The sequence below is a fragment of the Mixophyes fleayi genome, chromosome 6, assembly GCF_038048845.1.
Source record: "Mixophyes fleayi isolate aMixFle1 chromosome 6, aMixFle1.hap1, whole genome shotgun sequence".
In the NCBI taxonomy this organism is placed as follows: domain Eukaryota; kingdom Metazoa; phylum Chordata; class Amphibia; order Anura; family Limnodynastidae; genus Mixophyes; species Mixophyes fleayi.
In genome coordinates this window covers 2,221,450-2,245,747 of record NC_134407.1, presented here as the reverse complement: position 1 = coordinate 2,245,747, position 24,298 = coordinate 2,221,450, and the positions used below count along the sequence as shown (strand labels likewise).

The following is a 24,298-nucleotide window of genomic DNA, read 5'->3' as shown; positions in this document are numbered from 1 at the left end:
CACTGAGTTTACACAATGGCAGCTACTGCGGAGCGTCGGGTCTGGGCATGGAGTATGGTGGCTCTTTATTAAGTAACATATATTGTGTATGTTATGTTTAATAAAGTACGGCCTTTCGGACTACAAAATGATAATGAAATATAATAATTATTACGTTTATTAGTGCACATCTAGTTAATGACATGGAGCACCGGTACATTGATGACATAGGCCTATTTTTTGTGGTCTACTAGCTAACAACCCCCTGTGATAGGACATTATTCTCATGGAGTTTAAAGAACCTTCTTAATGTAAACATCCATCAAAATGTTTCTGTCTTTTATGCTTTGGTAAACTGTATAATGTGTAAAGTGTAAAGTGTAATGTGTAATGCCACTTATGTTGTATCCTTGTTATAGTACATTTTAAAACAATTTATATTACTAGTGATGGGAATTTCTGGCCAAATTGGAGGCTTCTGCAACTTAGTAACACTAAAGTGGATAAAATATTTAATTATTATACTTTATTTTGTTATCATCTTTTAATTTCTAGTAGAGAAATACGCCCAAGTGTGTAATAAAAGGGGAACAGATGGTGTCTGTGAAGGAGAGTGTTTAAATACTACCTGTCCCATGTGAGGCTTGAGAGTACCACTTATAATAATAGAGCAGAATAGCATCGGATTACCCTCTATAATTGTGGTTCTCTAGTCATTCTAGCTGCCTAAAGGCGAATGACATTTTCTCCATTCACACATTGATAAATGACTGCTATAAACTAAGGCCAGATCATGTCAGATATACTGCAGAAGGAACCTGCGTTCCAAACTCATGACAATAAAAGTGACAGTTCAGTTATGACCCTGTGTTCTGTGGCCCACATACCATTACCAGTAGGCAGTCTGGGGACAGATCCTCACTCCCTATGGATCCAGGTAAACAGTAGCTGCCACTGTGCAAATTAATTGCTAAATATTTCAAAATTGGACTATTGGATAATCTCCTGGTGGTCTGGTATGATAAAGGAAGACAGGAAACAAGAGGGGCCTGTGGTGGAGGGCAGGGGACACAAGAGGGGCCCGTGGTGGAGGGCAGGGGACACAAGAGGGGTCTGTGGTGGAGGGCAGGGGACACAAGAGGGGCCTGTGGTGGAGGGCAGGGGACACAAGAGGGGCCTGTGGTGGAGGGCAGGGGACACAAGAGGGGTCTGTGGTGGAGGGCAGGGGACACAAGAGGGGCCTGTGGTGGAGGGCAGGGGACACAGGAAGGCGAAAGATAAAAAAGTTCTAATTCAAGAAATCAATGTTGACTTTTACACTTTTAGAGGTGGCGATGTCGACCGCCATAGCTTTTAGCTCAGTGTCCCCAAACTGCATGATGGTTTGGATCTCCCTACGGCTCGGAACCCCAGAACTTTCCACTCCTGTGAGATCGAGCCTCAGCGTGCCACACTTCCGCACTCCGGGGTCGGTGATGAAACTGACGTCTTCCTTCTCTGAGCTGTAGATGTTGATGATGATGAGTAGCTGAGAGGGTCTGGATGGGGTATAGCTACGTTTCACCGTCTCCCCCAGAGCCACCGATTGGTCAGCCAAAATGAAGGTGTCGAAGACATCTGTGCACCATCGGGTGCCGTCCTTGAGGAGGAGTTTCTCTGGCGGGTGTTTCCCTTCAACATAGCGGTTTAAGACGCCCACTCCGTATGTCATAGGAGAACGGCGTACTTTAATCACAGCAGGATCCAGCCCAAACAAGACAGCTCCTTTCAGGATCGTTAATCCTACATCATGGGGGATGATGACTCGACACTGGTTCCCAAATGCTTGCTGCACAGCCTGTTGGAGCAGGGGGGATTCTGCAAACCCACCAACCAAAAAGAGAAATTTCACTCCGCACACCTCAGGCTTTTGGAATAGATTTGCTGCACGACAGAAGAGAATTGGCGGGTCAATAAACTTTTCAAAATACAAGTATTAAAACAGTTCACATCCTGCATTAGAGACATCCTATCCTGCACTCACCAACAGCATCTAACCATAAGACGTGAGGTACCTTCAGCAGTAACTGATGTAAATACAACGAGATGTGGTTTGATACTTAGTACAATGAGACCTTTATTTCAGTTCTCATGGGTAAAAAACCCGACTTGTACTTACATAAGTGTTCAATTATGTGGTCAACAGTGGGCTTGAAGAGAGCGTTCATTGCATCTGGATTCATCCGCAGCATTCCCTGTGAGGACCACTTGACAAAGTCCACACTGAACAGGAAAGAGACGTTAGTGGGAGAATTTCCAGACGGTACAAGATTCTCATTACGCTGCACATTGTTAGCATCGCTCTTAGCCGGGAGGCCCTGTGATTATGGGGAGAGGCTGCTTTTCTCATTCATTTCTAAAGAATCACAGATGTAAAAACAGCTGATATTTCCCAGCTGGGAGAACAAGTAGCTCAGAAGGGAGAGATGGAGGATGGGGCTAATCCAACTCTGTCCCTCCTGTGACCACTAAGGGTTATATGGACGGATGTACCATGACGTGTGGTTTATAAAGTGAAGAATCAACCACAGGGAATATAACATTATTTACAAGGGAAGATAAATGTGTATTCTCCTATAAACACTCACACGACATTCCAGATATTTATATCAATACCAGAGGTGACATTAACAATACTCACGTGTGGATCTCACACTCACTTGCTTTTACGCAGAGCGTGCTCCACGCTGTGCCCCCGGAACTTCTTGTAGTAATCAATGAAGGAGAAGGGTAACGTTATGTTCAGCGGGTTGGTCCGGTCAGGGGCCGCAGCCCTTTTGCGAGACTCGAAGGCGATCATGAGGTCCACCCAGGCTGCCGGACGCTTCACTTTAAACTGGTCGATGAAATCGTCTCCAAAAATTTTACAGAGCAGTTTCTCAAACTCGTAGTCAACACCAAGAGAGCCGTACGGTCCCCCTGAGACAGCAAAGAGTTAAGGATGGTCTTTACCATTGTAATAATTATAGTCTTTTTACTACAAAGCAGTGTGATCCTATAACCCCAGATAGTGTCGTTGTATTAGGCATCGTTCCCAAGGCTGTATGGTCAGTAGCACCACACATTCAGTGGTCTCCATCGTGCACAAGATACAAGTCAAAATTATAGCATTAAACATCCACGTTCTCGTCAATGGTCCAGCTCCTTATATCTCCTCCGTCACCTGCAAATATTCCCACCCAAGGTACCTCTGCTCCATATCAGACCTCTAATGTCTCCAAGACTTCTCTCACGCTGCACCTGTTACCCTCATGGCACCACCAGGAACTCCATTAGTCTAAAATCCTTTACAAGCCTAGGTGCTGGGATCTGACTAGTTGGGCACCAACAAGCAGACATGAGATTGTGTTTTGTTGAACAAGATCATTTACATTAGATTCAAGGAATGGATATAAGTCCCAACATTTAGAATTATGAAACTGGGACAAAAAAATTCCCGCCCCTGTTCCACCCAAACCCCGCCCATAAATGTGCAAATTGGGTAACTCTCAATTCCGTTTTGGTTAAGTCCCACCTCTTTTGCAGCCCGCTAAGCAGGGTGTTCCGCCAAAATCAGGATTGTTGGGTGGTAAACATAGAGAATGTGCCTTTATGGGACGCAGAATATTTTACCCCCCGCAAAAGGGTTTATATTGTATACATCCTCGGACATCACGGAAAGCAGGTTATACTACCGCTGGGACGAAAATTGCCCCTTCCGGGTGCAGTTTCAAAGGGAACTAGAAATTTCAACCAATATAATATTTAAAAACAAAATAATACACAGTCCCGATTTACTGGGGTAACTAGAATTCCACTGCTATTCTGTTGTGTTGGGTGGACTCGTGCACCAAAGTATTTGTAAATACCCCCAATATTCTGATAGGAGGACGTTCAGATCCTTACTGTACAATCAGTGACCAATAGTTATTATAGGGAACACGCAGATCCCACCTATACAATCAGTGACCAATAGTTATTACAGGGAACACGCAGATCCCACCTATACAATCAGTGACCAATAGTTATTATAGGGAACACGCAGATCCCACCTATACAATCAGTGACTAATAGTTATTATAGGGAACACGCAGATCCCACCTATACAATCAGTGATCAATAGTTATTATAGGGAACACGCAGATCCCACCTATACAATCAGTGACCAATAGTTATTATAGGGAACACGCAGATCCCACCTATACAATCAGTGACCAATAGTTATTACAGGGAACACACAGATCCCACCTATACAATCAGTGACCAATAGTTATTATAGGGAACACGCAGATCCCACCTATACAATCAGTGATCAATAGTTATTATAGGGAACACGCAGATCCCACCTATACAATCAGTGACTAATAGTTATTATAGGGAACACGCAGATCCCACCTATACAATCAGTGACCAATAGTTATTATAGGGAACACGCAGATCCCACCTATACAATCAGTGACCAATAGTTATTATAGGGAACACGCAGATCCCACCTATACAATCAGTGACTAATAGTTATTATAGGGAACACGCAGATCCCACCTATACAATCAGTGACCAATAGTTATTATAGGGAACACGCAGATCCCACCTATACAATCAGTGACCAATAGTTATTACAGGGAACACACAGATCCCACCTATACAATCAGTGACCAATAGTTATTACAGGGAACACGCAGATCCCACCTATACAATCAGTGACCAATAGTTATTACAGGGAACACGCAGATCCCACCTATACAATCAGTGACCAATAGTTATTACAGGGAACACACAGATCCCACCTATACAATCAGTGACCAGTGTGTACCTGAGGCTTTGTACAGCTCTTTCAGATGACCTTCTGGTAACCTGATTTGATGGACGGTCAGGTCGACTGTGCCGCCACCACAATCTACCACCACATAACGATCACCTGTGAAAAGGAAAAAACAAATATATTATGATGGAGCGGAAATAATAAAGCAGATTTCGTATATTGGCTGAGGGATGCAAGAGAGCCCTCCTGATTGGCTGCCTGAGTGTTAACTAGCCGGGCTCGTCGGAGATTGGATCAGTTTGCAACACATGCATATTGGGAGCGTCCGGTCCGTTTCGTAGGGTGTTTCTTTCTCCTTATGGATTAAAAAATTCCCATTGAATTAGGATCAGGAAAGAACAAAGATTTATAGGGAAGTATTTATTTTGGTGCCAACATTTAGGGTCTGATTCATTAAGGATCTTAACTGAAGAAACTTCTTATTTCAGTCTCCTGGACAAAACTATGTTACAATACAAGGGGTGCAAACTAGTTTTCTGTTTTGCACATAAGTTAAATAATGACTGTTTATTCATGTAACACACAAATACTTGATAGCTTATTTGTACACTGAAATTTAAAGTTGATATTTGTGTGCTACATGAAAAAACAGTCAGTATTTAACTTATGTGCAAAACAGAATATTAATTTGCACCCCTTGTATTGTAACATGGTTTTGTCCAGGAGACTGAAATAAGAAGTTTCTTCAGTTAAGATCCTTAATGAGTCAGACCCTTAGTTATTAGTTATGAGGACAATATTTCATTAGTACATTATTATCACCGGGGACTATTATTACAAAGGGCATTACTACATTATTATTACCAGGGGCATTACTACATTATTATTACAAAGGGCATTACTACATTATTATTACCAGGGGCATTACTACATTATTATTACCAGGGGCATTACTACATTATTATTACCAGGGGCATTACTACATTATTATTACCAGGGGCATTACTACATTATTATTACCAGGGGCATTACTACCTTATTATTACCAGGGGCATTACTACATTATTATTACCAGGGGCATTACTACATTATTATTACCAGGGGCATTACTACATTATTATTACAAAGGGCATTACTACATTATTATTACCAGGGGCATTACTACATTATTGACAATGGAGACAATATTTCTTATTTTATAGTGAACATTTGTGGCACTACAATTGTGTAGGTCCTTGTGCCAAGGTGCAGGCTGGGACTTAAGAACGTGTCATCCATTATAAGCAACTATTTCTGGTGATTTTCAGTAAAGATTCTGGGCTACATGTTGTCTCTTATTCCTCATTAGAAACCAGTGCGATTGTTCCTGGTCTGACAGAGCGCAATAACTCCGCAATTCCAGCAGATGGCGCAGTGGCACCAAAGTGCATTACCCACAGGGCCGGTGCTAGGGTCCATTGCGCCCTAGGCAAAATTGGCGCCCTCTCCCCACCCCGCAAAAATCGGCGCCCTCTCCCCCCCCCCGCAAAAGTCGGCGCCCCCCTTCCATCCTCCCCCCTCACCCCGTCTTTTCTTACCTTGTCTCACCACCGCCGCCTCTCTGCTCTGTCTCCTCCCCTCCACTCACTGACACTAGTAAGTGGAGGGGAGGAGACGGAGCAGAGAGGCGGCGGTGGTGAGCAATAGCCTCTTCCCCCCCCTCCCCATGCGTCTGAATGCTGTGCGGCGGCCGTGACAGGTATGGTCAGCGGTCGCCGCACAGTTTTAAAATTAATTTCCAGTTCTGTGGCGCCCTCCAGAGCCCGGCGCCCTAGGCAAGTGCCTAACCTTGCCTAATGGGAGCGCCGGGCCTGATTACCCAGGATGTAACTGTGATTGCAGTGAAGCAGCAAGTTGGCAAATGGCACATTACCCGTCACTGCCATCAGCAGCTATTACAGAGCTGAAGTCCCATTTATCGGATGACACTAACAGACTTATTTCTACCTTATGTCAGTAAGAATAATAAAGCTGCCCTGTGATACTGAGCGAGAGCGGGGAGGCTGCTCAGCTGCCGCATGCGGAGCTACCGGCGATACCACGGCGGTAGCGGTGACAGTCTCTGTAGATGGGTTTTCTATGTGTGATAAATAGGCCGCTGTGTGTTATAATGATCAAGCACAAGAATGGGGGTAGTTCATTCTGTCACTGGTCCTTGTTATACGTAGTGGGGGCGGGGGGTATACATTGTTACTATCACTAATGTTTTGCAGAGGTTGTACCTTGTTCCAGCTCCGACCACAGCTCTCCTATCACATTTTCCACCAGAAAGATCCGACTCTGCCGGTTCCGTCGTACGTGGTCCTTGGCTGAATGTAGACATGAAATAATTATTGTCTCCTGATGCCTACACAGTGATGTATGTCAGCAGCTATAACATATCCCACAATGGTACAACCAGCCCCTCCTAGTGACCCTGTGATCCTAGTGACCCTGTGATCCTAGTGACCCTGTGATCCTAGTGATCTCCTGTGATCCTAGTGACCCTGTGATCCTAGTGAGCCTGTGATTCTAGTGATCTTCTGTGATCCTAGTGACTCTGTGATCCTAGTGATCTCCTGTGGTTCTAGTGACCCTGTGATCCTAGTGACCCTGTGATCCTAGTGACCCTGTGATTCTAGTGATCCTAGTGACCCTGTGATTCTAGTGATCTCCTGTGATCCTAGTGACCCTGTGATTCTAGTGATCTCCTGTGATCCTAGTGACCCTGTGATTCTAGTGATCTCCTGTGATCCTAGTGACCCTGTGATCCTAGTGATCTCCTGTGATCCTAGTGACCCTAGTGATCTCCTGTGACCCTGTGATCCTAGTGACCCTAGTGATCTCCTGTGACCCTGTGATCCTAGTGACCCTGTGATTCTAGTGACCCTGTGATTCTAGTGATCTCCTGTGATCCTAGTGACCCTGTGATCCTAGTGACCCTGTGAATCTAGTGATCTCCTGTGATCCTAGTGACCCTGTGATTCTAGTGATCTCCTGTGATCCTAGTGACCCTGTGATCCTAGTGATCTCCTGTGATCCTAGTGACCCTAGTGATCTCCTGTGATCCTAGTGACCCTGTGATCCTAGTGACCCTAGTGATCTCCTGTGACCCTGTGATCCTAGTGACCCTGTGATTCTAGTGATCTCCTGTGATCCTAGTGACCCTGTGATCCTAGTGATCTCTTGTGATCGCCTGTGATCCTAGTGATCTCCTGTGACCCTGTGATCCTAGTGACCCTGTGATCCTAGTGATCTCCTGTGATCCTAGTGACCCTGTGATCCTAGTGATCTCCTGTGTACAGACCGGTTATTACGAACATGATGTTGCTGGTCAGAGGTGGAACTAGCGACCTGCGGTGCAGGGAAGTGAGGAAGGAACCGGGGCCCACAGCTCGCTAGTTCCGACCCTCTGCATCTGCCATGCAACGGGCCCCATTATCTCTAGGGGCCCCGGTGCAACGCTGTACCAATGGTAGTTCTGCCACTGTCGCTGGTGATATTACTGCTCATAGAGTGGTCGGGGGAGGGCGGATATTGGTCTAATAAACTGCTGCATCTCTTTATTTTTTACATGTGAGAAAATAATATTAATGTCAGTGTATATTATATTGCATTGCTAAAAGAGTAGCAGCTGCTTGGAATAAACAGCCAGCAGAGGCGGTAAAGAAATAGAACAGGCTTGGGATAAACCATTCTGAGAGTAAAACAGGGAGATTAGATGGAACTATTTGTCTTTATCTGCTGCAAATAACCCATATACCCCTGGTTTCTACAGAAGAGGAAATAACGACAGTGAATATCAGATACGTTTATACATTATTATCCCTGATTTCTCTGATTGTTCCCTTATAGAGGTCGTGAGACATCCGGGTGATCAGTAGAGAGGCCTGAACTGTTCCTCTCTCCCAATTGGGAATTTGGGAAGTATGTGTTACAGCTCCTGGCCTCACTGTGAGGGACTCACCGGACATGTCCGGAGACGCTTCAAGGTGTGGCCGGGTTGGAGAGTCAATCAGCGCTCCCCGACCGACCATTAGACTTTGGCGCCGGCTTGGCTCGCGGCAGCAATGTGCTGCCAACATTGGGCGTCAGCGCACCTGCGTCTATTTAAGACGCCTCTGCCCGCGAGTTCGGTCGGCGGTGGCAATCAAGAGGAGAGGACAGCGTGGGACCGCAGCAGAAGCAAGAAGAGAAGACAGCAACGGAGACAGAGAGCCCTTGTCAGGGCTAAGAGCTACTCTGTCTCCTGAAGACCCGACGGCGACAAGAAGAGGAGAAGACACCCGGCGGCAGTTCCTGGATGACGGCGGCAGCAAGAAGAGGACCTACGCCGAGGTAACGAGAGGTCTCCCTGGGCACCACATCTCCCGGGCCCGCGCCTGCACTCTGTCTAACCTAAACCTTCGGCCCATTGCTCTCTCATCGGGCACAAGGCCCGAGCGGCATCCTGGGCACTAGGACTCAACACAAGGTAGGGTGGGCCACGGTAGGCATTTTGGGGCATTATGCAGGGAGGGGGGTACAGCCCCACAAACAGGGCACAAGGCCCTTAGTAGTTAGGACTGGGCATTAGGCCCATAGCCAGGAAGGGGGCACAGCCCCACAAACAGGGCACAGGGCCCTTAGGTAGTTAGTACCAGGCATTAGGCCCCATAGTGAGGGAAGGGCGCATCCCAGAGTTCAGGGCACAAGGCCCTTAGGTAGTTGGTGCTGGGCATTAGGCCCCATAGCTAGGAATTGGCGCAGCCTCGTAGTCAAGACATAAGGCCCTTAGGTAGGGTCAAGTGTATGCCAAGATTCACGGCGAGTAGGGATTAGGCTTTTGTCACCAAGGGCACTAGGCCCGGAATGCCTCCCAGTTAAGCAGCAGGCTCTGTGCAGGGTAGAAGGATTTACTGTGCATTGTGGTACTGTATTGTTTTGTGCATACTGGGTTTTGAGGGGGGTTGTGATTACTCTCCAGGAACAAGACATCAGTGTCCAAATGGAGGTAGGCTCTGCTGCCCGGTCTGTTCTCTGGCCACACTCGAGGCCGGAAGGGGCAAAGGGGAACGGTGAAAGCACCACGCCAGAGGAAACGCCACACGGTAGTCTTCACGCCCGGTAAGTCCCGGCCCCTCGTAATGTTCCAGAGATAGTGATTGGGTTCCTCGCTGGCATTGCAGCACAGCCCTGGGTGTGTTACCCGCGGTTCCATTTGGGTGCCTGTTTCTGAGTTCCGGCAGGTTAGCCTGACGGTTCTAGTGCAGACAGTGTACCGTGGGGTCGGGCGTGGTTCACCTGAGTTCCGGCACTGCTCCTGACGGTTCCAGGTGGGAACCACCAGACCCGGCGGCACTTTGCTGGCAAATATAGCCCTGTCACCTAAACTGCTGGGTGACCCTCACTACTGGTGAGTAGAGCATTTGGGCGAGTACGTTCTCTGTCCCAAATACTCGCAGCCCCCGTGTCCAGACTAGAGTAAGACGGGGTGACGGCAGGCGGAATCGAGTGTGTTTGTTCCTGGTCGTAGCCCCGAACAGCCCCTTCCCTCTCCCTTGATAGGCACGTCTCTCTCTTTTGTCTCGTCTGCAGGAGGAAGAGGAAGGGTACGGACCGAACTACGGTGGGTTAACTACAGCCGGAAGAAGCAACACCTTTCATAGCAGTCCCTCGGGATCGGATGAGTACCTCCAGTGTAGACCAGGGAAACAGCCCTGGTGGGTACGCGGGGTAGCGACCCCCACATCACCATTATTGTACATAGAGCTCAAATGGAGCGTTACTGTATGTACAGCTCCGAGGGAGACCAGCCCCTCTGCATTAATAACAGAATATCGCAACATGATCAGACCAACGCAGGTCCTTTATTATCTCCCCACTGTCAGCACCGATAGACACAGTGTATCATGGATCTAACGGTGACTCCCATCTATCACTGGTTAAATTGAAAATAGTAAAAGGTACAAAATAGTTTTAATGAAATGAAAATAAAATGTTCCTTTGTTTCCAGGTTCTATATTTCGCATGTTTGGTTTCCAGAACTAGCTAATTTGGGTTAACTTTCTAATGTTTTACTAACAAGGTCAAAGTAATTATAAGAAGAATCAGGGCAAAGTATATATGTTTCTATTTTGCAATCTTTTTACTGTAAATGCTGTTAAGAAAATATATATATTCTTACTGTCCCACCTAAAAAATTATATTTGTCCAGAAAAAGACATTGAGGCGTCCACCAGTGTATACAAAACCTACATCATAGAGAACTGTGAAACGTGTTCTGCTGGTGACGGTATAAAGGACTTGTGGCCATGAAGGGGTTATTTTACAAGATGAGGGTAACTCCATCGCCCCGCTGCTGGTCGGGTGTCTGAAGTTCCTGCTCACCCTATAGAGGGTAACACGGCTGTTTATGAATAGACTGATCAATAAGTCTGGTGCTCCTGAATGTAACATCCTATAGAGATACATGTAATACACATCGCACGTACACTGCTCTCTCTAAATAACATATAGAGCCAGGCAGAGAAGTGACGCGTTTCACCCCTTGATAACTAGATCCCTGAATGTCATTTGTATGAACAGTATAAAGTACACCTAATACTAAGTGGACAGTAGGTGACATTCAGGGCCTAAGTCATTAAGGCAAACAAGGAGTAAATGTTCTCTGGAACAAACCATGTTACAATGAAAGGGGGTGCAAATCAGTTTATTATTTTGCACATGAGTTAAATACTGGCTGTTTTTCCATCTAGCACACAAATGCTTGATAGCTTTATTATTACACTGAAATTTAAAGTTGATCTAGGACATGTCCTACCCTAACTATGAATCTGTCCCCACATTTTAAATTTACCTCCCCCTCCAATGTAACATGGTTTTGCCCAGGTGCAAATGTTACTCCTTTTTTATGCTTTGCTCTCCTTAATGACTCAGGCCCTCAGTGTACAATACATAACGTCTGTACATGTACAGCCTCTCGCAGTGATTCCTGAAGCAGTGCGGACCCTGAAGGTCATGTGGGCTCTGGCGTTATAATCTTGCATAAACTAAGAGTTCAGCGCTTAATATTACTGCTAGACTCCAGTCCCTATATAACAGGGCATGTCACAATAGTCCTTATATAAACAGGGCATGTCATGACAGTCCCTATATAACAAGGCATGTCATGATAGTCCGTATATAACAGGGCATTATTATTATTATTTTCCTTTATTTGTTAGGCGCCACAAGGTTTCCGCAGCGCCGCACACAGTACAAACAGAAGACTATACAGGGTGAAACAGTATAAAACAATAAACAAATATACCAATACTTCAGAAACTCCAGACTGGCTAATGCAATAAACACGGAGCAGAAGAACAGGTATGTAGACAGGAGGGAAGAGGGCCCTGCTAATGTGAGCTTACATCCTAAGGGAGGGTAAACAGAAAAGGCACAAGGGGAGCCAGATGAGGCAAGGGGGAGAGAGGGGAAGCAAGTGGAGGAGATGAAGGGGCTATGTGGATGGTTGGTAGGCTTTAAGGAAGAGGTGGGTTTTCAGTTCACGTTTGAAGGAAGGAGCACAAAGTAGGAGAGAGACGGATAGAACGAGGGAGGTCATTCCAGTGTAGGGGTCAGCACGGGAGAAGTCTTGGATTCTGGAGTGTGAAGAGGTGATGAGAGTGGAGGAGAGGTGATGATCATTGGTCGAGCGCAGGGAGCGGGCAGGAGTGTGAATGGAGAGGAGGTTAGAGATGTAGGGGGCAGTAGAGTGTGAGAGAGCTTTGTAAGTGGTGGTGAGGAGTTTGAAAAGGATTCTGTAGGGGAAGGGAAGCCAGTGTAAGGCGAGGCAGAGAGGGGAGGCAGAGGAGGAGCAGCGTGAGAGGAAGATGAGTCTTGCGGCCGATTTGAGTATAGAGTGGAGGGGGGAGAGATGGGAGTGGGGGAGGCCGGTGAGGAGGAGGTTGCAGTAATCCAGGCGGGAGATGATGAGTGTGTGGATGATAGTCTTGGTGGCATCCTGAGAGAGAAAGGGACGGATACGGAGGTGATGTTGCACAGTTGGAAGCGACAGGCTTGGGCAAGGGAATGAATATGGGGGGCAAAGGAGAGAGAGGAGTCGAGGGTGACACCCAGGCAGCGGAGTTGGGTGACAGAGGAGATGGTGGTGTTGTTGACAACAATAGAGAGGTCATGGTGAGATGGGAGTCTGGACGGAGGAAAGACAATGAGTTTCGTTTTAGAAATATTGATTTTGAGAAAGCGTGCGGACATCCAGGAGGAGATGGCGGATAGGCAGTCTGGGCATGTCATGACAGTCTGTATATAACAGGGCATGTCACGACAGTCCGTATATAACATGGCATGTCACGACAGTCCATATATAACAGGGCATGTCATGACAGTCCATATATAACAGGGCATGTCATGATAGTCCGTATATAACAGGGCATGTCATGACAGTCCGTATATAACAGGGCATGTCATGATAGTCCGTATATAACAGGGCATGTCATGACAGTCCATATATAACAGGGCATGTCATGATAGTCCGTATATAACAGGGCATGTCATGACAGTCCGTATATAACAGGGCATGTCATGATAGTCCGTATATAACAGGGCATGTCACGATAGTCCGTATTTAACAGGGTATGTCGTGACAGTCCATATATAACAGGGCATGTCACGATAGTCCGTATTTAACAGGGTATGTCGTGACAGTCCATATATAACAGGGCATGTCACGACAGTCCGTATATAACAGGGCATGTCATGATAGTCCGTATATAACAGGGCATGTCACGACAGTCCGTATTTAACAAGGTATGTCGTGACAGTCCATATATAACAGGGCATGTCATGACAGTCCGTATATAACAGGGCATGTCATGACAGTCCGTATATAACAGGGCATGTCATGATAGTCCGTATATAACAGGGCATGTCACGATAGTCCGTATATAACAGGGCATGTCACGACAGTCCGTATATAACAGGGTATGTCATGACAGTCCATATATAACAGGGCATGTCATGATAGTCCGTATATAACAGGGCATGTCACGACAGTCCGTATATAACAGGGCATGTCGCAATAGTAAGTCTATATATAAGGCTTGTGATGATAGAAATCCACAGACCTGGGTCAGTGGGGCTGACGCCGTTGATTGCTGCTTTACTGCTGAGGTCGATCATTTGGTGCAGTCGGAGTTTCCTGCAGTATATTGAAGCCCCCTCGGGTTCTAGAGAGATGATCAGCTGTTCGGGGTACTCAGGAGACACCATTCCAGCCTATCAGATGAGACAGAATAACAGTATTAGAATATGTATAATGGATATTTAATCCTATGATAAAATAGATGCTGGAAACGTGGATCGATTCTACAATTTTACTGGGGGTTTGGTTTTTCTTTGCGAACCTCAAACACGAACTTCAAATACAATAATGTTCACAGTTCACATTAAATGTGTTCAAATACAAAAATTATAGTAAAAATATTTGAGAACACAAAGTGATTGGTGACCACAAACCTCAAGAACAAGCGGTGACCACAAGCTACAAATTTTGAACTGTAACTCTGAATCGGGCTGTCACGGGCACTAGGAGTTTTACCCAGAATTCACCAGGTGTAACTACACTTACCAGAAGTGCGGACCTCTGGGTAGTGTGGTGAATCAGTGGAACCATACAGTAGAATAGAGGAAAGGAATGTCAATAGTATAAATGCTGAGTCTTGGCACCGTGGAACTGTGATGGTTCAGCAGTTTAGTAAACAGGATAAAATGAGGAAAGAGTCCAAGTGCCTTAGCACGCAGGTAGCATATAGCAGGCCAGTACTTGATAACTGGATAACATTAGGCAAAGACCAATCAACAATATAGTAGAAGAGTCAGCGACTTGCAGCTATAATACAGAGGCACTTGTAGACTTTAGTCCAGCTAATAGGTACCATACAGAGTAGTAGCTATATCACAAGGAAACATGAATGGTCTACAGCTGGTAAGTTTCACCACGGATATGTAGAGAAGACTTGTCCAGCGCAGATATGTAACGGAATAGCGTGAGTGGTCTGCAATTGGCAAGTTGTACCACTGATGTGAAGGGAAGACTTGTCCAGGCGCAGGCATGGAACGGAGTAATGTGAGTGGTCTGCAGCGGGTAAGTTCTACCACTGATGTGTAGAGAAGACTTGTCCAGGTGCAGGCGTGGAACGGAGCAACGTGAGTGGTCTGCAATAGGCAAGTTGTACCACTGATGTATAGAGGAGACTTGTCCAGGAGCAGGCAGGTAACGGAGGTAGCGAGAGTAGTCTGCAGTGGGTAAGTTCTACTACTGATGTATAGAGGAGACTTGTCCAGGAGCAGGCAGGTAACGGAGGTAGCGAGAGTAGTCTGCAGCGGGTAAGTTCTACTACCGATGTGGAGAGGAGACTTGTCCAGGAGCAGGCAGGTAACACGAGCAGAAACAGGAAACACCTCAGAGTCTCAAGGAATGAGAACCAAGAACAGGCAAAGGTAATAGGGCAGTACTGAGAGGTGATTAATTAACCAATGAGACTAGAGGCGAGGTATTAACAGTTCAGGGTTTCTGCACATGCGCAATCTTAGTCAAGATGGCGGACGGCCGCGGCTCAGGAGAGGCGCCGGCAGGAGCGAGAGAGGCCCATGTCCCAACCTAGAGGCACTAACAGTCCGGTGAGTGACACTGGGTTTATAGAAGATCGCACCACGAACACGTTCGGGGTCTCAGAACCGGTGAAATTCAAATGACTTTCGAAAAGATTTGACATTTTTGAACATCTTTAGTTACAGTCTGTGATATGAACCTTGATGATCTCATTAATAAGTCTGTGTATCAGGTTTAACAATGTGACATATCCCACTGATATATAGACATGAAATGTAGACATTTGCGCAGCGCCTTTGCGGAGCTGTCACTCATCACAGAGGCGCTATCGGATATAAACAGCCCGAGTCGTCTCCTCCAACACCGCGTCTGAATGTGATCACAGAAAGGTCTGCGAGAAGCTCTTTTCTCTTATTATTTTATCAATATCTTTTAGCAGTTGAGCAATTTACCACTTCAACCTACTTTACTACAATTTTCTAGGGGAAAATGTGGTTATATTGAAATCCTAATGGCCGTCTTCTTCAAGTGGTTTCAAGTGCCATTGTCAGCAGTGGTGAGAATACGGCTTTGTTTACCTCCTACAGAATCGAGTGTTAACTTTCTCACTATGTCGGGTGGATGAGTGGGTACGCCAGGGCCTGGGGCCTCTTAGCAGATGCATTATCTCGGGAATCTTTTCCTATGCATCCTATTATAATGACATAGACCATCGCCATCCATTGTCTGCGCCTCTGTTAGTGCCCATTAGTCGTCTCCTCCACCTACATCTACAGGGGATTCTGGTGTTCAATAGAAGACTTGTTTGATGCCCATTTAGCTCTGAGAAGAAGACTGAACATAAACCCTTTTAGTAAAAGCCTTTTCCAAACTACTAATATATTTGGCAGAAGTACCAGCTGCTAATTATGACATTGCCGGGGGCTACACAACAACGGCAATGATGTGGCCATTAAGCCATTGGCTGGAACATAAGAATTACATAGTTTGCTGATGTCGTGACATATTATATGATACTAGATTATCACTAAATAATATTATTTTTGCCTCAGGAAGCACATTGGGTTTCTATAATGTTATGTAATCTATATCTGGAGAGTCTGGATTTATGTCTCATATACCAAGAATAAGATTATTCCACTGGTTTATTGGGACCCCATAAGGACGCCAGCAGAAGGATACATTAGTGTCTCAGTGGCCGGTCCTTAAACGTGGGTGACAGGAGAAGCCGAACCAGAACATGTCACATACACAGCTTTACTGATACACTGATAACATGGAAAGAAAAGGACGTATTGTACCAATGTTTGTAACGAAAGAGGGACTGCTGGAATGTGGGAGTGAAACACAAGTGACAAATCCAGTATTAAACCAAAACAATGATCTTGGGAAACTGACTCAATAAAGAAGGTAGGACATGGGACAATTGGTTATTCACACTTACATGAGAACACCGGGACTGTCTGTATTACACGTGTCCTGAGAGTGAGGGGACACCGCGACTGTCTGTATTACATGTGTCCTGAGAGTGAGGGGACACTGGGACTGTCTGTATTACATGTGTCCTGAGAGTGAGGGGACACCGGGACTGTCTGTATTACATGTGTCCTGAGAGTGAGGGGACACCGCGACTGTCTGTATTACATGTGTCCTGAGAGTGAGGGGACACCAGTACTGTCTGTATTACATGTGTCCTGAGAGTGAGGGGACACCGGGACTGTCTGTATTACATGTGTCTTGAGAGTGAGAGGACACCGGGACAGTCTGTATTACATGTGTCCTGAGAGTGAGGGGACACAGGGACTGTCTGTATTACATGTGTCCTGAGAGTGAGGGGACACCGGGACTGTCTGTATTACATGTGTCCTGAGAGTGAGGGGACACCGGGACTGTCTGTATTACATGTGTCCTGAGAGTGAGAGGACACCGGGACTGTCTGTATTACATGTGTCCTGAGAGTGAGGGGACACCGGGACTGTCTGTATTACATGTGTCCTGAGAGTGAGGGGATACAGGGACTGTCTGTATTACATGTGTCCTGAGAATGAGGGGACACAGGGACTGTCTGTATTACATGTGTCCTGAGAGTGAGGGGACACTGGGACTGTCTGTATTACATGTGTAATGAGAGTAAGGGGACACAGGGACTGTCTGTATTACATGTGTCCTAAGAGTGAGGGGACACCAGGGCTGTCTGTATTACATGTGTCCTGAGAGTGAGGGGACACCGGGACTGTCTGTATTACATGTGTCCTGAGAGTGAGGGGACACCGGGACTGTCTGTATTACATGTGTCCTGAGAGTGAGGGGACACAGGGAATGTCTGTATTACATGTGTCCTGAGAGTGAGGGGACACAGGGAATGTCTGTATTACATGTGTCCTGAGAGTGAGGGGACACCGGGACTGTCTGTATTACATGTGTCCTGAGAGTGAGGGGACACAGGGACTGTCTGTATTACATGTGTCCTGAGAGTGAGGGGACACTGGGACTGTCTGTATTACATGTGTCCTGAGAGTAAGGGGACACAGGGACTGTCTGTATTACATGTGTCCTAAGAGTGAGGGGACACCAGGGCTGTCTGTATTACATGTGTCCTGAGAGTGAGGGGACACCGGGACTGTCTGTATTACATGTGTCCTGAGAGTGAGGGGACACCGGGACTGTCTGTATTACATGTGTCCTGAGAGTGAGGGGACACAGGGAATGTCTGTATTACATGTGTCCTGAGAGTGAGGGGACACCGGGACTGTCTGTATTACATGTGTCCTGAGAGTGAGAGGACACCGGGACTGTCTGTATTACATGTGTCCTGAGAGTGAGGGGACACCGGGACTGTCTGTATTACATGTGTCCTGAGAGTGAGCGGACACCGGGACTGTCTGTATTACATGTGTCCTGAGAGTGAGGGGACACCGGGACTGTCTGTATTACACGTGTCCTGAGAGTGAGGGGACATCGGGACTGTCTGTATAACACGTGTCCTGAGAGTGAGGGGACACTGGGACTGTCTGTATTACATGTGTCCTGAGAGTGAGGGGACATCAGGACTGTCTGTATAACATGTGTCCTGAGAGTGAGGGGACACCGGGACTGTCCGTATTACATGTGTCCTGAGTGTGAGGGGACACCGGGACTGTCTGTATTACATGTGTCCTGAGAGTGAGGGGACACCGGGACTGTCTGTATTACATGTGTCCTGAGAGTGAGGGGACACCGGGACTGTCTGTGTTACATGTGTCCTGTGAATGAGCGGACACCAGGACTGTTTGTATTACATGTGTCCTGAGAGTGAGGGGACACAGGGACTGTCTGTATAACACGTGTCCTGAGAGTGAGGGGACACCGGGACTGTCTGTATTACATGTGACCTGAGAGTGAGGGGACACCGGGACTGTCTGTATTACATGTGTCCTGAGAGTGAGGGGACACCGGGACTGTCTGTGTTACATGTGTCCTGAGAATGAGCGGACACCAGGACTGTTTGTATTACATGTGTCCTGAGAGTGAGGGGACACCGGGACTGTCTGTATTACATGTGTTCTGAGAGTGAGGGGACACCGGGACTGTCTGTATTACATGTGTCCTGAGAGTGAGGGGACACCGGGACTGTCTGTATTACATGTGTTCTGAGAGTGAGGGGACACCGGGACTGTCTGTATTACATGTGTCCTGAGAATGAGGGGACACCAGGACTGTCTGTATTACATGTGTCCTGAGAGTGAGGGGACACCGGGACTGCTGGGTCGCGTCATTGAGGCTCTCGCTAGGAATTGGGCAGGATGCGGGACCATTGCCTGCTCTCCTGGGCGTCCAGCACACCAACCTGGAATTCGGGAGCTTCGCAGTTGACGCCATCTTTACCTACTACACAATGTGCTGATACCTATAAGTGATGATTAGTGAGAAATAAGCCCCTGATCTGACGTCACAGAACAGCATCTCTGCAGCCTCATAAATGACTTTACTGTCTCTCCTGGATGCACAATAATCAGCCGCTGCCTGGAAATCCGCTCCCTGCCCTTGAAACAACCTCCTTGGACTTGCAGGAAGGAGACCCCAGGGGGCAATAGACTCATAAATGCCAGAGGCTTGATGAATGCTGGACACTAACTGTAATAATGTATTAGAGCCAGCACGTCTCACATCTCCTCAACATACCGCTTAGATGTGCAGTAAATTGGTGATAATCAATTTATATAGCACCAGCAGCACAAGCGTTAATGCAGCCGGATGGGCTCTGACCTCTCCTAAGAGCTTTGCTGGCAGTCCTTGTGCTGAGTAATGATGACTCCCCCCCTGCCCCTTCGTCTGCCCCAGACGGGTGACTTCATCTTTACGTGCTGACCACGCCCAGTGTCCATAAGGACTGTCAGCGGGTAAGACTAGACCTATATGATGGGCAGACATAGGTGGGTGACTTGTATGTAAGGAGGTCAATATATAAATCACACATCAGCATCACTGTGTTCTGCATAATGATTGCACTGTTTAATTACAGGAACATCTAATGGTGACCGGTGTGGATTTATCAAGTACAGTAGCCAATCAGACTTCCTGTAATTCGCACTAGGTTAATCTAAGCTTATTGCTGATTGGTTCTCTTAGTTTTACTTTACATTTCCATTTTGGGACTAAACCCAACCGACTATGTCTCCAAGACAGCAAAATTAGATTGTGAGCTCAGCAGAGAAACTGCAAAATCTGAAAAATTCTATGTACAGCGCTGAGTAAAGCTATCAGCTCTAGTATAAAATAATGATGATTATGTGTCATTTACATTGATATTTAATTATGGCCACAAGAAGTGTATAGATGGCAGCTGTGGGTACAATTTGTGCTGTCTCTTATGTAAGATAGTGTATACATATATATATATACATACACAGACACACACATATATACACATATATTAGACATGTATCTGGTTACCAGTATTACACATGGAAGGCTTGTATTACTCTCTATAGGTGCACATATACAACTGATATCACCTGTAACAGACCCAGGGATTACCTTGTAGGCCGCCTGTCTCATGAATTGCTTGGCCGGCTGCTTCCAAATGGCTGGTACAGTAATGACCCATCTCACTTCATTGTTATCCATCTCTGATCCCGTCTGGTCACTCAGCTCCTGAAACCCAAGAATTAACAGCATAATGTTGGAGACTAAACTAAGGGGCCCCAGAAGACTCTGGGCAATGAGATAACCAGAATTATTCTGAGAAAAAGTACTGTCTCTCAGTACCAGTCATGCCAGCAGGGGTCGCCATTGTACGTGTCCTATAACATTAGTATTAGGATGGATGCAGGAAAGTGAGCAGAATATTATCTTCATTCTGCTTTTGGCTGTGAAATTGTGCACATTTTGGTGCTGGAACTTGTCTTGAAATGTCCCGTCTTACTGCAACCACAGAGCAGAGTGAACTGACCGTGATAATCTCAGCTCTATTCATAGACTAGAAACTCTGCAGATGAACAACTAGCAGCAAACACAGATTGTGATGTTTGTATCACTGGAACTGAACACAAAATTTCTCATGAGCAAAGTTCTTTGTCTCTTTCAGTTACATATAGAAGCTGCGCTCGTTCCCCACGTATCGGCGAGAGTGAGAATTGCTTATTTTTTGCATCAATCACGCTTCTTTTTATTGCTATTTAAGATGGAAAATTGAAGTATATTGTGAGAAACTGATGATGGAGAGTGGGCTGTACGCTCCCGGCTTACATACAGTCAGGTCATAAGCACAAGAAAAGGTTGTTAACATTTGATTATTTGTTTATTAACATTTTAATTGATAGGGAAACCAACACATTGTGGGAGATCGGTTCGGCACCAGGCGTCTCCGGAACCTTCACACACATCGCGCCAATCTTATGGCGGGAATTTACACTCATTTCTCGCACCACACTGAGGTGTACAGGAAAGTGAGCGGAGATTCCTACCGTTATGGCAATGGCGGTCGTACAACAGTGATGTCCACGCCACATTGCTGCAATTTACTCTCTCACATTATCTATTAAGTGTGATATAAAACAGCAGATATCAGCTTCTGTCTTTATGAAATCTATAAAAGTTGTTAAGAAAATAGCAAAAAATTTGTTTTTAAACGAATCCCATATATGTAATCAATGCAGAAAGCACCTATCAGCTCCAGAGGTGAATTCGAAATCAGCCAATCAGAAGCGGCTAACTAGTGCCGTTAACCGTCATCATTATAAGCATATATTTGCTCCTGGGCAGGTCTGTCTCAGCCGGAGTCATGTAAATACGCTCTTACTGTCTTTGGCCTTGGTTAGACGTCCCCTGTTCTGCCTCTCAGCCACAAGGAGGCCGAAGTGTCAGATACTCGCAGGTCTGCGTGTGCGTGTACGTGTGTGTGTACGTGTACGTGTGCGTGTACGTGTGCGCCCTCTGGGCATGCGCAGTGCAGGTCGTAATGTACACTATGCAAACTGGCAAATGTCCAAGTCTACGTCAGTCCCTGAATCTCTTCCGGCCGCCCCCGAGTCCTCTGGAAGGAAGTTAAGAAGTTAACATAGAAGTTATGGTTTGGCCGTTAATACATTTATAGACAGTGATCATATGTCCCCTTAATATTATCTTCTGTAGTGCAAATAAATGTACCGTATATACTCGAGTATAAGCCGACTTTTTCAGCTTTTTATGCTGAAAAGTGAGTGAGTGAGCGAGTGAGTCCCATTCTCTCAGCTCTTAACTTCCGCAGTGAAACGCATGTGGGTTCCAAATGCCGAACTTCCTGTTAGTGGAACGCAAATGTGCGTTCCACTGCGGAGGTTAAGTGCTGAAGTAAATCCCTCCCTCCCTACCACGCACAGAGGAGAGTAAACACAGGGGGACACCTCCAGAGCTCCTCATCAATGAGACAGAGAGGCAAGATGTGTGTACTGTCCTAAAGACAGCCTAGCAGGAGACGGGCGCAGTACCTGGGGTGAGCAGTTTATCTAGTAATTATTAATGACAAACATATCCTCTCCAATGTGTTCCAAATTGTGGGACCTGCTATCCCATGTGAACGCTATATACACTATATATATATACACACGCTATATACACCTTACTAATATGGTTGCTGATTTTTTGGGTACATTTGGAGACATTTTGGGAGCCTGAGCTTATTAAAAGTAGCAAGTTATTTCCCACCCTCGGCTTATACTCGAGTCAATACGTTTTCACAGTTTTTTTCTGGTAAAATTAGGTGCCTCGGCTTATATTCGGGTCGGCTTATACTCGAGTATATACAGTAACTCTGAGATCTTCCATAGTAATTATTCATTTAGTTGTCCTTCTCTCTACCATTGGTGCAGCAGGTGCGGTGCCCATGGAGATAATGGGGCCCATGCACGGGGAACTAGCGAGCTATGGGCCCCGGTTCAGTCCTCCCCTCTTCCCTGGTCCAGGGCCCACCTCTCTCTAGTTCCGCCTCTGCTATCTCTGGTTCCCAACATTGAACTCCCAGGAGAAACCTCACCGCTGCCTTATAAAGGACAGTCCCCATTTTCCACGCCTGAGGGTAAATGTATTAAGTAGCAAATGGCCGATATCCAGCAACTTTGCCGGCATAATTTAATACGGCAATGGGTTTAATACCACTCACAGATGCTTATGAGGAAAATAACTCTTTATCTGGATGCACAGTCAGGGTCATAGACACAGTATGTTGGGAATACAACTAGTTCACAGAAGTTCTGTGCGTTACAGGATGGACCAGATCTTGTTACGTAGCTTTAACTTAGTGATGGAGCGGAGATGGGATGTTGTAAAGGGACCTGGGCACATTCAAATGTTTGCAATGAGGCCCAGTAATTTCTGAACATGCCTCTGTATATTCACACGTTGGCAGCTATTGACATATATGCAATTAATTGGCCAATATGGCCTAGGTGCATTGCAATTCAGAGCACCTCGTGGGAAGAAATAATCAGTCACCTGATGGAATGAAGTGCTCACTCTCACCTTTAGTGCCTGTTCCTTGAAGTACTGCAGAGCGTAGGCAAAGATCTCCAGGGCTTTCACTTTCTTCCCGTTGGCAGCTATAAGATCTGTATCCATAGAAAGGTCCTATGAGAGGGGGAGAATAGATTTATATTAAGCTCTTTTAGGCTGTGTGAAAGGATTAAGCAATCCCTGCGTGGTTGTCTTTTCCTGTTACCTGTGTAGGGAGTGGTCCCTCTTTTAGGTCAATGCTGCCAAGGAGAACCTTTAGAATGACCCTGTTAACTTAGTTGTGAATAACCCAAGATCTCTATTAACTTTATTAGGGAGAAACTTGACACCGTTGCCCTATAAAGCAAATCTGTGGTAAGTGAGAGCAGAAACATAATCCAATAGTTACGTTTATTTAGACAGGAGTGAGAATAAAGAAACGACCACTCATGTCCAAGATCCCAAGCTATTTAAGGTACAAACTACCTTATGTCTTTATTAGGAAGTATGATAAACATTTGTGCGCCTGTCTTTCTGTTCTTTTGCATTTTGGGCTACTGATTGCAATTTTTCATATCACTCTATTGTTTACCTTATGGCTGAAATACAAGCTATTGTCTACAGATTATGTGTGTATTGTAGATACCAGCAGATCGGTCTGTCTTCCGCTATATACACAATAGGCAGCCCTGAGTCATATGACTAATTGTGAGAGTGATGTATGATGGAATGTATATTAATGAGTAAAGGGAAGACGTACAATTAACCCTTTCTGTCTGCATCCTTGTTGTTAGTTTATGTCAGCTGCCTATATAATTACCTGTGTGGGATAAGTACATTATAGTGAGGACTTAATTACTCATTTATAGTGAACTATATTATCCTTAGGTATATCTATTCCGCTCTCCTTAAATAATGATGTAATGATTCATCTAGATAACTGTGTTTTTAAGTTATAACACCAGAAATCTTAATTTATA

General features: G+C 45.9%; 1 protein-coding gene across 1 annotated transcript in view; it reads right to left on the bottom strand.

Moving 5' to 3' along the window:
* Nucleotides 1-1,033: 1,033 nt before the first annotated feature.
* HSPA12A (heat shock protein family A (Hsp70) member 12A) overlaps nt 1,034-24,298 on the bottom strand; it is a 53,333-nt gene continuing 30,068 nt past the window's right edge. The window contains exons 5-12 of the mRNA XM_075215582.1: nt 23,349-23,453; nt 20,388-20,504; nt 13,885-14,035; nt 7,021-7,107; nt 4,811-4,915; nt 2,679-2,937; nt 2,138-2,241; nt 1,034-1,902 (exon numbers count right to left, since the gene is read on the bottom strand). Coding sequence (XP_075071683.1) covers nt 1,268-1,902; nt 2,138-2,241; nt 2,679-2,937; nt 4,811-4,915; nt 7,021-7,107; nt 13,885-14,035; nt 20,388-20,504; nt 23,349-23,453 — 1,563 coding nt within the window. The 3' untranslated portion in view covers nt 1,034-1,267. The remainder of the gene's footprint in view (nt 1,903-2,137; nt 2,242-2,678; nt 2,938-4,810; nt 4,916-7,020; nt 7,108-13,884; nt 14,036-20,387; nt 20,505-23,348; nt 23,454-24,298) is intronic.